The 14,100-nt window shown below is 36.3% G+C and overlaps 1 protein-coding gene across 6 annotated transcripts in view; it reads right to left on the bottom strand.

Annotated features, from left to right (window-relative positions):
* The window catches only part of ADGRL3 (adhesion G protein-coupled receptor L3), a 956,872-nt gene that overhangs the window by 32,953 nt on the left and 909,819 nt on the right, over window positions 1–14,100 (bottom strand). For all 6 annotated transcript variants that reach the window (XM_070372463.1, XM_070372465.1, XM_070372461.1 and 3 more), the window contains one exon: window positions 1,473–1,569. In XM_070372463.1, coding sequence (XP_070228564.1) covers window positions 1,473–1,569 — 97 coding nt within the window. The remainder of the gene's footprint in view (window positions 1–1,472; window positions 1,570–14,100) is intronic.

The following is a 14,100-nucleotide window of genomic DNA, read 5'->3' as shown; positions in this document are numbered from 1 at the left end:
TTAAATTTTCATAAAACTAATCATAAAAGTAAACTTAAAAAGAGAACACTTGTGAGATACTATGTAAAATAAACTGAAAAAAAATACAAGAAGGTAATTGTTTTATTTTAATGTATTTTCTTCATATTTGCAAGAATATTTGCACTCACCGTTCTACTTAAGCAAAAGTGTTGTAGAAAATTTAATATCATCACTAGGTTATAGTTACTTTATCACTACCACACATATAAGCATGGAAGTCAATCAAGATTTATACAACATGGATGAATCCCTAAATCAAATTTAACTTAGACACTATTTTTTATAACTTCTTTTATATAAACAAGATGCAACTTATTTGACTAAAAGTAATCAAGAACACCAGTATTTGAATCATTCTTAATCATAAGCCATAATTAGTGAATTAGTTGTTGCTAAGTAGCATTTGATGTAACAAAAAGTAGACAGAAGCAGGTTTAAAGCAAACAATTCTAGTTTGGAGCTAATAAAAATAACAATATTGATCATAAAAAAGTCATGAAAATAACCACCGAATGTATGCATCAAAAAATGTCTCTTTTAGGACAGTCTGATTAAAATGTGCTCATGCCAGCACCATCCCCAAGATAAAACTATGTTCCAAAGATCTCCCAGCACAGACTGTAGTGTACCCCAGCTCTGCACAAACATTGTTTCTACCCATTTTTACTGCAGTCAATTTAATTTTTTTTTTTTTTAGTCAATTTAATTTTAATCTCTCTCTCACACACTCACACATACACTTATGATGGGGAAGGGGAGGAGCGGGAGAAAGTGAGAGGGAGAGAGACAGAGGGAATAAGAAAGATCAAGCACAAACAAAATAGTAGTTAAGGGAACACCGTTTTTAAAATCTAAATGATATTCCAGAAAAATTTTAACCAGAAGCATATACACACCGAAAGAATTATTATATACATATATGTATAAAATTTACATATAGTGGGTTTTTCCTTCTGTATCTTTAAATATCCAATATTATCTGAACACATCTTACTGATATTAAGATTAGACAGGATTTTTCCACAAATACACAGGTTGCCTTAAGTATATTAGACAGTATAATTTTACTTCCACAAAGACTAAGAAATTGCTCTATACCTGGGACAATGTGAAACTCTATGATGCTTAGCAGACTATATAGCCACATAATTGCCCATTTTCACAGCTTCCAATGAGGCCTGACAACTCACCAGTTTACAGCAGTGGCAGATGATTAGAGAAAGAAATTTCTCACTTTTTAACTTACTTTCAAAAAAGATCTGAAAATTCAGGATTGAGAAAAGAAGCCTTATGAATAATGGAATACACTGCTACACTCAACCACATTTTATATATTTGCAATATTCCTATCACATGGAACAAAGTCCAGAAGTTGCAAATAAAGAAATGTATTTAGGAACTTCTTAAAGTAATCACAAAAAGAATAAATATGAAAAATTATTTCTAATTACCTCTGTTGAGTGACGCTGAACTGTTTATATCTCCAGTAATGAAGGAAGACTCTGACTGCTTTCGGACCGTATCATTCCACATTCTACGAATTCGGCTCTGGATGAAGAAAAAGGAAAAAGGAAATAAAATCACTATACAGTGAACCTTTGCACAAGTCACTCTTTTATTTTATTTCTGTAATATAGGCTTATATGAGGCTTTTATTTCTGGCATCTGGCAAATACACAGCTTACACATGCTTGTAGTACAGGAGCATGAGAACATCAGGAACTAAATTAATGATAATCATTGGTTCTTATTAAGTGTATTCTTAAATGCGTATGCCAGAAGTCATTATAACTATTTAAAATAAATGTAATGGTGGTGGTTTAGTAGGTCAGTTGTGTCTGATGCTTCACAACTTTATGGACTGTGCCCACCAGGCTCCTATGTTCATAGAATTTTCCAGGCAAGAACACTGGAGTGGGTTGCCATTTCCTTCTTCTGACCCAGGGATCAAACCTGTGTCTCCTGTATTGCAGGCAGTCTCCTGCATAGCAGGAGGATTCTTTACCAATTGAGCCACCAAGGAAGCCCCAAATGTAATATGATATGCCAATATAAAAGATACATATGATACATGTATAGATACATGGAAGATACATATGAAGATACATAGAAGTGTACTCTAGATAGAATTTAGTAATTTCAATTTCTAAGGTAAAAAAAATTATTTACACTGTAATTTTATGGGAATGTAATATTTAAATGTGCATTAAAGCTTTAGTAACAAAAATTTTACTTAATTCAGAATTTTATAAGAAGAAATAGTTTGGGATGAAAAGAACAAGTATTATTAACATGCTACTAAATTTGGAAAACTCAGCAGTGGCCACAGGACTGGAAGAGGTCAGTTTTCATTCCAATCCCAAAGAAAGGCAATGCCAAAGAATGCTCAAACTACCGCACAATTGCAATCATCTCACACACTAGTAAAGTAATGCTCAAAATTCTCCAAGCCAGGCTTCTGCAATATGTGAACCGTGAACTTCCTGATGTTCAAGCTGGTTTTAGAAAAGGCAGAGGAACCAGAGATCAAATTGCCAACATCTGCTGGATCATGGAAAAAGCAAGAGAGTTCCAGAAAAACATCTATTTCTGCTTTATTGACTATGCCAAAGCCTTTGACTGTGTAGATCACAAGAAGCACAAGCTGGAGTCAAGATTGCTGGGAGAAATATCAAAAACTTCAGATATGCAGATGACACCACCCTTATGGCAGAAAGTGAAGTGGAACTAAAAAGCCTCTTGATGAAAGTGAAAGAGGAGAGTGAAAAAGTTGGCTTAAAGCTCAACATTCAGAAAACAAAGATCATGACATCTGGTCCCATCACTTCATGGGAAATAGATGGGGAAACAGTGGAAAAAGTGTCAGACTTTATTTTTTTGAGCTCCAAAATCACTGCAGATGGTGACTGCAGCCATGAAATTAAAAGACACTTACTCCTTGGAAGGAAAGTTATGACCAACCTAGATATCATATTCAAAAGCAGAGACATTACTTTGCCAACAAAAGTCCGTCTAGTCAAGGCTATGGTTTTTCCTGTGGTCATGTATGGATGTGAGAGTTGGACTGTGAAGAAGGCTGAGTGCCGAAGAATTGATGCTTTTGAACTGTGGTGTTGGAGAAGACGCTTGAGAGTCCCTTGGACTGCAAGGAGATCCAACCAGTCCATTCTGAAGGAGATCAGCCCTGGGATTTCTTTGGAGGGAATGATGCTGAAGCTGAAACTCCAGTACTTTGGCCACCTCATGCGAAGAGTTGACTCATTGGAAAAGACTCTGATGCTGGGAGGGTTTGGGGGCAGGAGGAGAAGGGGACGACAGAGGATGAGATGGCTGGTTGGCATCACTGACGTGATGGACGTGAGTCTGAATGAACTCCAGGAGTTGGTGATGGACAGGGAGGCCTGGTGTGCTGCGATTCATGGGGTCGCGAAGAGTCACACATGACTGAGCGACTGAACTGAACTGAAACTTAACATTTTCGATACATTTTGTAAGAAGAGCAATGTAATTTTACAGGTTACATACTATCTTGACTTCTCTATCTTTTGAAGGAAACAAAGGAATTCAATTGATCTTTATTCATTTCCATATAGTAGGAAGTTCTATAGAGAACTGAAATTCTTACATCATTATATAAATTCTCAAATTCAATTTTTTAAGTGTCTGATAATTCAAGAAAGAGTTTTCCACTCTGGGGGGAGACTTTTTCTGGTTTACTGTTTAGTTACTTTATTAGAGTTAGGGATCAAAAAAGAAATAACAGTCTTGTGAACAGGAAACAAAATATTTTAAGAAGCTTTTCCAAGGATGAAAAAGTTATAATACTAACTAGTATTAACTAGTACTAATGGTGAAACCAAGGCTCACAAAAGGGTTATATTCCAAATATATCTGAACTCAAATAATAGGAGTACCTAATCCTCAAATATTAGACGATTGGTTTTATGAACATTGGGTCATGTTTATCCTTTGGAAATACTATTTTGTTATATAGATCAGAAAATACACATATTACACATACAAAAAAAGCAAAAATAATAAAATACAATAAGAAAACCGATGCATTAAACCTGACACATAAAAAATTTTTCTATTGAAGAATACTTCAAAATTCAAACTGAAATACTTGGAATCAATTTCTCACATTTGTTTTATTGGCTAATTAACTATAAACATATTAATTGGCCTCTTTAATGTAAAAAATACAAAGGGGAAAGGCAAACACAAACATCTTTGCCTTCATGGAGATGTTAGACTAATACATGACAGATTAATCACATATAAATTAACAAAATAAATGCAAAAGTACAATATGTCCATAAATCTCTACAGAAGCATTACTAATTATAGCTGAAAACTGTGAACAATTCAATGCCTATCAATGGTACGATGGACACATAAATCATAGAATAATGTATGGTGATGAAGGGTTTCCCAGGCGGCTCAGTGGGTAAAAAATTCGCTTGTAAGGCAGGAAATGCAGGCAGACACAGGTTCAATCTGGCAGTTGGGAAGATCCCTGGAGGAAGGTATGGGAACCCATTCCAGTATTCTTGCCTAGAGAATCCCATTGACAGATGAGCCTTGTGGGCAACAGTCCATGAAGTCACAAAGATCGGACATGACTGAATGGACTGAACACACAGAGTAATGAAAACAAAAGAGCAACAGAGTCACCTGCAGCAACATAATGCCCAAGGAAAGAAGGAAAACATAAAAGAATATGTACTGGATGATTTCATGTGGATAAGTATCAAATACATGCAAAAGAAAAGCTACTGTTAAGATAGTGATTATGTCTTGAGATGACTGATTAAGAAGCATTCAAAGGGTTTCTAAGTTACTGCCAATATTCTAATAATTGATCTGGGGAAGGATAAATCAAAGTGCCATACACTTAAATTTTGTGTGGTTTTGTTAATATCTGTTATGATACACAATTAAAATAATTTTTAAGTGCACATAACAAAAGAATATGTCCTTGTCTAGGAAATCTGAAACCAATATGCTACTGGAGATCAGTGGAGAAATAACTCCAGAAAGAATGAAGGGATGGAGCCAAAGTAAACACAATACTCAGTTCTGGATGTGACTGGTGATAGAAGCAAGGTCCGATGCTGTAAAGAGCCATATTGCATAGGAACCTGGAATGTCAGGTCCATGAATCAAGGCAAATTGGAAGTGGTCAAACAGGAGATGGCAAGAGTGAATGTTGATATTCTAGGCATCAGCGAACTAAAATGGATTGGAATGGGTGAATTTAACTCAGATGACCATTATATCTACTACTGCAGGCAGGAATCCCTTAGAAGAAATGGAGTAGCCATCATGGTCAACAAAGGAGTCCGAAATGCAGTACTTGAATGCAATCTCAAAAACGACAGAATGATCTCTGTTCGTTTCCAAGGCAAACCATTGAATATCACAGTAATCCAAGTCTATGCCCCAACCAGTAATGCTGAAGAAGCTGAAGTTGAACGGTTTTATAAAGACCTACAAGACCTTTTAGAACTAACACCCAAAAAAGATGTCCTTTTCATTATAGGGGACTGGAATGCAAAAGTAGGAAGTCAAGAAACACCTGGAGTAACAGGCAAATTGGGCCTTGGAATATGGAATGAAGCAGGGCAAAGACTAATAGAGTTTTGTCAAGAGAACGCACTGGTCATAGCAAACACTCTCTTCCAACAACACAAGAGAAGATTCTACACATAGACATCACCAGATGGTCAACACTGAAATCACATTGATTATATTCTTTGCAGCCAAAGAGGGAGAATCTCTATACAGTCAGCAAAAACAAGACTGGGAGCTGACTGTGGCTCAGATCATGAGCTCCTTATTGCCAAATTCAGACTTAAATTGAAGAAAGTAGGGAAAACCAGTAGACCATTCAGGTATGACCTAAATCAAATCCCTTATAATTATACAGTGGAAGTGAGAAATAGATTTAAGGGCCTAGAAGAGTGCCTGATGAACTATGGACTGAGGTTCGTGACATTGTACAGGAGACAGGGATCAAGATCATCCCCATGGAAAATAAATGCAAAAAAGCAAAATGGCTGTCTGGGGAGGCCTTACAAATAGCTTTGAAATGAAAAGCAAAGGAAAAAGGAAAAATATAAGCATCTGAATGCAGAGTTCCAAAGAATAGCAAGAAGAGATAAGAAAGCCTTCCTCAGTGATCAATGCAAAGAAATAGAGGAAAACAACAGAATGGGAAAGACTAAAGATCTCTTCAAGAAAATTAGAGATACCAAGGGAACATTTCAGCAAAAATGGGATCAATAAAGGACAGAAATGGTATGGACCTAACAGAAGCAGAAGATATTAAGAAGAGGTGGCAAGAATACATAGAAGAACTGTACAAAAAAGATATTCATGACCAAGATCATGACTTCATACCATACGATGGTGATCACTCACCTAGAGCCAGACATCCTGAAATGTGAAGTCAAGTGGGCCTTAGAAAGCATCACTATGAACAAAGGCAGTGGAGGTGATGGAATTCCAGTGGAGCTATTTCAAAACCTGAAAGATGATGCTGTGAAAGTGCTGCACTCAATATGCCAGCAAATTTGGAAAACTCAGCAGTGGCCACTGGACTGGAAAAGGTCAGTGTTCCTTCCAATCCCAAAGAAAGGCAATGCCAAAGAATGCTCAAACTACCACACAATTGCACTCATCTCACACACTAGTAAAGTAATGCTCAAAATTCTCCAAGTCAGGCTTCAGCAATACATGAACTGTGAAGTTCCAGATGTTCAAGCTGGTTTTAGAAAAGGCAGAGGAACCAAAGATCAAATTGCCAACATCTGCTGGATATGGAAAAAGCAAGAGAGTTCCAGAAAAACATCTATTTCTGCTTTATTGACTATGCCAAAGCCTTTGACTGTGTGGATCACAATAAACTGTGGAAAATTCTGAAAGAGATGGGAATACCAGACCACCTGACCTGCCTCTTGAGAAACCTATATGCAGGTTAGGAAGCAACAGTTAGAACTGGACATGGAACAACAGACTGGTTCCAAATAGGAAAAGGAGTACGTCAAGGTTGTATATTGTCACCCTGCTTATTTAACTTATATGCAGAGTATATCATGAGAAATGCTGGGCTGGAAGAAGCACAAGCTGGAATCAAGACTGCCAGGAGAAATATCAAAAACTTCAGATATGCAGATGACACCACCCTTATGGCAGAAAGTGAAGTGGAACTAAAAAGCCTCTTGATGAAAGTGAAAGAGGAGAGTGAAAAAGTTGGCTTAAAGCTCAACATTCAGAAAACGAATATCATGGCATCTGGTCCCATCACTTCATGGGAAATAGATGGGGAAACATGGAAACAGTGTCAGACTTTTTTTGGGGGGGCTCCAATCACTGCAGATTGTGATTGCAGCCATGAAATGAAAAGACACTTACTCCTTGGAAGGAAAGTATGACCAAACTAGATAGCATATTGAAAAGCAGAAACATTACTTTGCCAAGAAATGTCCCGTCTAATCAAGCCTATGGTTTTTCCAGTGGTCATGTATGTATGTGAGAGTCAGACTGTGAAGAAAGCTGAGTACTGAAGAATTGATGCTTTTGAACTGTGGTGTTGGAGAAGACTCTTGAGAGTCCTTTGGACTGCAAGGAGATCCAACCAGTCCATTCTGAAGATCAGCCCTGGGATTTCTTTGGAAGGAATGATGCTGAAGCTGAAACTCCAGTACTTTGGCCACCTCATGCGAAGAGTTGACTCATTGGAAAAGACTCTGATGCTTGGAGGGATTGCGTACAGGAGGAGAAGGGGACGACAGAGGATGAGATGGCTGGATGGCATCACCAACTAGATGGATGTGCGTTTGAGTGAACTCTGGGAGGTGGTGATGTACAGGGAGGCCTGGTGTGCTGTGATTCATGGGGTCACAAAGAGTTGGACACGACTGAACGACTGAACTGAACCAAGTAAATCTGAGAACACTGCAGTGAAGAAGTGACATCTCAACTGAGAGTTGATGGAATTATGGCCATTTTTGCATGTGTGCTCAATTGTGTCTGACTCTGTGACTCCATGGGCTGTAGCCTGCCAGGCTCCTCTGTCCATGGAATTTTCCAGGCACGAATAGGGAGTGGGTTGTCATTTCCTTCCTCCAGAGGCTCTTGCCCACCCATGTCTCCTGTGCCTTCTGCATTAACAGGCAAATTCTTTACCATTGAGCCACCTGGGAAGCCTGCCTATTTTTCAGTTCAGTTCAGTCGCGTCCGACTCTTTGAGACCTCATGAATAGCAGCACACCAGGCCTCCCTGCCTATTTTTAGGTGACATTTATTGAGCTGGCCCCATTATCTTCTATTATTATTATCTTCTATTAGTCTCTCTCTCTCTCTCTCTCGAAGGCAATGGCACCCCACTCCAGTACTCTTGCCTGGAAAATCCCATGGATGGAGGAGCCTGGTGGGCTGCAGTCCATGGGGTCGCTGAGGGTCACACATGACTGAGCGACTTTGCTTTCACTTTTCACTTTCATGCATTGGAGAAGGAAATGGCAACCCACTCCAGTGTTCTTGCCTGGAGAGTCCCAGGGACGGGGGAGCCTGGTGGGCTGCCGTCCATGGGGTCACACAGAGTCGGACACGACTGAAGTGACTTAGCAGCAGCAGCATTAGTCTCTCAACCTGGGCTTGCCACACCTGTTCCCCTGCTCTTACATAACAAGCCAAGCATGCTTCTGCCTTCGGTTTTGTATGATTATTTCTTCTGCATGGAGTACTCTTCCCCCAGATATGGGTATGGATAACTCTTACATCTCTATCTTTGCTCAAATACTTTCTCCTTAAAGAGACCTAACTTGATCATCCTATATAGAAGTTGTATTTCATGCACCCAACTCTGCAACTTTTTGCCCTCATAGCTTTACCATTTTCTACATACAACATATTATTATAATATAGTTATTTATTATATTTATATTTAATGTCCAAACAGTAATGTCCAATGTCTGCATATAGGTTTGAGGCTCTAGAAAAACAGAAAGTTTGGGAGTTTCCTGGTGGTTGAATGGTTAGGAATACACGCTTTCACTGCTGAGGGTCCAGGTTCATTTCCTGGTCAGGGAACTAAGATTCCATTGGCCGCATGAGGCAGCCAAAAAGAAAAAAAGTAAAATAAAAATTCTGTCCTTTTTTGTTCACCTGAAATGGTACCTGATATATAATAATTATTGTGTGTGTATATAAAATATATATTATAAATATAACAAATATTTCAATTAATTCTTCTAGGTTCTCTCATGTGTTTTTCATGTATTCACTCACTGAAATCTCCCAAGAACTCCCTGAGGTATGTACTCGCTTATTCATTACAAAATTGAGGTTTAGAGGTTAACATGTACAATATCACAGACCTAATAAGTGGTATAACCAATATTTGACTTCAATCATTTGGCTCCTGATTTAGGAGATTATAACTTATTATACTATATCAAATAATAATTGTAAAAGGAGAAAAGGGTAAAGTATTGCAAGCAGAGAAAAATATATAATATGTAGCATTAAGCTTATACTTAAGTGTTCATGGAAAGGACCAGGACAAGCTTTAGAATATGCCAATGAAGAAAGCAAGTCACAGAAGATTACACACAATAAGATATCATTTTAGAGAAATATTTTTGTATATGGTGTTAGAAAGTGTTCTAGTTTCATTCTTTTACAAGTGGTTGACCAGATTTCCCAGCACCACTTGTTAAAGAGATTGTCTTTAATCCATTGTATATTCTTGCCTCCTTTGTCAAAGATAAGGTGTCCATATGTGCGTGGATTTATCTCTGGGCTTTCTATTTTGTTCCATTGATCTATATTTCTGTCTTTGTGTCAGTACCATACTGTCTTGATAACTGTGGCTTTGTAGTAGAGCCTGAAGTCAGGTAGGTTGATTCCTCCAGTTCCATTTTTCTTTCTCAAGATCGCTTTGGCTATTCGAGGTTTTTTGTATTTCCATACAAATTGTGAAATTATTTGTTCTAGCTCTGTGAAGAATACTGTTGGTAGCTTGATAGGGATTGCATTGAATCTATAAATTGCTTTGGGTAGTATACTCATTTTCACTATATTGATTCTTCCAATCCATGAACATGGTATATTTCTCCATCTATTAGTGTCCTCTTTGATTTCTTTCACCAGTGTTTTATAGTTTTCTATATATAGGTCTTTAGTTTCTTTAGGTAGATATATTCCTAAGTATTTTATTCTTTTCGTTGCAATGGTGAATGGAATTGTTTCCTTAATTTCTCTTTCTGTTTTCTCATTATTAGTGTATAGGAATGCAAGGGATTTCTGTGTGTTGATTTTATATCCTGCAACTTTACTATAATCATTGATTAGTTCTAGTAATTTTCTGGTGGAGTCTTTAGGGTTTTCTATGTAGAGGATCATGTCATCTGCAAATAGTGAGAGTTTTACTTCTTCTTTTCCAATTTGGATTCCTTTTATTTCTTTTTCTGCTCTGAATGGAGAACAGTGTGGAGATTCCTTAAAAAACTGGAAATAGAACTGCCTTATGATCCAGCAATCCCACTGCTGGGCATACACACTGAGGAAACCAGAAGGGAAAGAGACACGTGTACCCCAATGTTCATCGCAGCACTGTTTATAATAGCCAGGACATGGAAGCAACCTAGATGTCCATCAGCAGATGAATGGATAAGAAAGCAGTGGTACATATACACAATGGAGTATTACTCAGCCATTAAAAAGAATACATTTGAATCAGTTCTAATGAGGTGGATGAAACTGGAGCCTATTATACAGAGTGAAGTAAGCCAGAAGGAAAAACACCAATACAGTATACTAACGCATATATATGGAATTTAGAAAGATGGTAAATTTATAACCCTGTATACGAGACAGCAAAAGAGACACTGATGTATAGAACAGGCTTATGGACTCTGTGGGAGAGGGAGAGGGTGGGAAGATTTGGGAGAATGGCATTGAAACATGTGAAATGTCATGTATGAAACGAGATGCCAGTCCAGGTTCAATGCACGATGCTGGATGCTTGGGGCTGGTGCACTGGGACGACCCAGAGGGATGGTATGGGGAGGGAGGAGGGAGGAGGGTTCAGGATGGGGAACACATGAGAAATAAAGGAATAAAAAATTTAAAAAATAATAATAATAAAAAAAAAGATATTTTAGGTGAAGTAATTAACATCTTTTGGAGAGGTGAAGAAATTTTTAGAATAAGTCATGAAAATGACAAACAAAGGTTAGTAGATTGTCTCTGGTAGGGAGATACAGGGATTGCTTAGGGAGAAGTTTCAAGAAGGGAAAAACATATGGCAAATACTCTATTTCCTAAGTTTGATGATGAGTTCACAGGTGTTGATTTTATTACTACACTTCACAATTTAATCTATGGTACATATATTTTTGGTTTAAAATACTATATAACAAAAGTAAATACATCTACAAATTCAACAAAACAACTGAGAATAGATGACAGAACAATTAATGAAAGGTCAAGGTGGAAAGAACAATACTTCAGTCAGAGTTTTTATAAACCAATCTTTTATAAGTGATTACCACTGGGAGATTAACAGATGGAGAGGATTTTTACTTTTTAGTCTTGAAAATCACATCCCTCCATTACCTACACAGTAGCCACATGATTTTATTATATGTGGGTGATTTCCTGTCACCTCCTTTTCTAAATTATATCCTTAACTTTCTAAATAGTCAAAATAAAATCAAAACTCCAGTTCTCTTACAAATACCTAAGGATCCGTCTCCAGCTTTCTTCATTTCCCATTCACACACCACTTGAACCAATGACATTCTTCCTACTCCCAAAGTTTCAAGTTCTTACCCACCTAAATGGCTTTATATTTGATGCACTCTCACCTGAAATTCTCTTTCCCTGAACACCCTTCCTGTCATTTCTCCCAACAGTCTTGGCCTAGCACTTAATCCAAGTAACCACCTGGACTTTATGCATCATATGGCTATATTTGGTTCTGCAGCAACTTTTATAATCTGATATTTTCTGTTGGTTTATTTGATTGTTAATAAATTTTCTGCCTTTTACAGTTAGTATGAAAGCCCCAGATCTTGGATGAAGTTGTCTTTTAACCATTTTATCACCAGAGCTTATAATATTGCTTGGCATTTTATAACATAAATCCAATGTTTCTTAACAACAAAAAATAATGATTGTTATTTTAGAAGTTCTCTGATGTGGAAAAAGACACCTATACTCTCAAAATATTACCTCAATATCAGTGAATGTTTTAGATGTTGCGCATGGAATTTCACAGTTAATGTAAAATGTTTACTATTTCTACCTAAACAGACTATATTTAAGTAATAGTACTCTGTGTAGTGTCAGACTGTCAAAGTTAAACAGAATTGATATTATATTAAGCACAAGAAAACAATGTGAGGTTTTTCTTCCCAATATTATAATTGTGATGTTATAACTATAAAAGTACAAAAAAAAAAAAAAAAAACGGCTTTAAAATATATACCTGAAATTATAGTCTGCAATAATGCCACTAGTAAGTGATATCTATTCCAACTTTTTGAGCATACACAATTTGTCATGTTTGTACACATTAGCTTAATCTTCCTAATGATGTAAGAAATCAGAAACCACTTTACTTATGAAAAAATTGAGGGCTAATGAGATTTAATGACTTGTTTTGTGTCACAGCTGGTAGGAATATGGCAAGGCTAGAATTAAAACAAGGTCTACACACTCACAAAGTTTATGATTGTTCTTTTAAACTGCAGTATTTTATCTTGTGGGTTAGAAGTAATGCTAAACATTGCACAACTCTGTTCTAATATAATGTGTGAAGCTCCAAAATACTATGATTTCACTGAAGACATTTGTCAATAAAATGGCTGTGGGATAATGGTTAATGAGCTCAGTTATATGAAAGGAATGCAGAAACAGATCAAGTTAAATGACATACAGAATCTCAGAAATTTCAATTTAAAATTGTTGAAAAGACTGTTACAAAAAAGAGAGGTAAGAATTTATCAGGTTGAAAATGAAGGACTGGATCACAAGAAGGTCATACAGAAAGTATCCAGGTGTGCCTGCACTCTTACATGAAACTCAGATTCGGAATGAAAATTTACTAGTCCTGACTCAGAAATCTTAGTCCATCTAATTTGGTACATTTGCTTCCGTAATTTACAACTTTTCAACCTTACTAAGCCATAGAAATAATAAAATAAATTCAAATTTTAAATAACTGCCTATTCTTATATGTGGGAATAAGTTCCATGATTATTATGATAATTTGTGGTTGTTAAATGTCAAGATAACTTGTCAAAATAAAAATAAATATTCTAAAACTAACATATAACTGATAGGTTTGACAGTTACATGTTTGTTTTAAAATGTTTAGTTGGAACTATTAGATTGATAGTAGATATGTGGTTTTATTTATAAAATAAAACATAACTCCTTTAGTGTGATGAAAACATTTCTGAGAATATTGTTTATTATCTTTGGTTTTTAAGAGTTTTTCAAGTTCTAGTTCAGTGTGTACAACTGTCCAGCCTGACAATGAATGTGTTTTAGAGAATAAGATATATTAGCTTGGCAAGTGATATTATAATTAAAGGTTACAAGGATATTTAATTTTCTAAGCATATGAATGGAATTGTCTAGGGAAACTGAACCTATTATATTTATAAGCCAATTGGAATTAGTCAAAGAACAAATGATCTTTTTTTATATATATGTGTATATAAATACTTACAAATTAAAATAAATTAATTTAGAAGGTTGCGTTAATAGAGTTAAAATATGCTCTTGATTTATAAATTTATTTTGGAATTTCAATTCAAGTCTTCTTCAGAAAATTTCAGTTAACAACACTACAAAATGATTGTTTTTCCCACTGAATCATATATTCTTAGAAATATTAGTTTGGTAATTGGAACTCAAACTCACTCATGCATGACCCACATATGTCTTTTATTTGGTGCATTTTAGCATCCTAGAGTTGCTGAAATTTCTACATAGTAATCTTTGGACTGACATTGTGTAGAAAATAGAAGACAAGTTACTTAGAAGTTCAGAATTTCC

This window comes from Bos mutus, chromosome 6, assembly GCF_027580195.1.
Source record: "Bos mutus isolate GX-2022 chromosome 6, NWIPB_WYAK_1.1, whole genome shotgun sequence".
NCBI classification, from domain to species: Eukaryota; Metazoa; Chordata; class Mammalia; order Artiodactyla; family Bovidae; genus Bos; species Bos mutus.
This window is presented reverse-complemented; position numbering and strand designations above follow the sequence as displayed.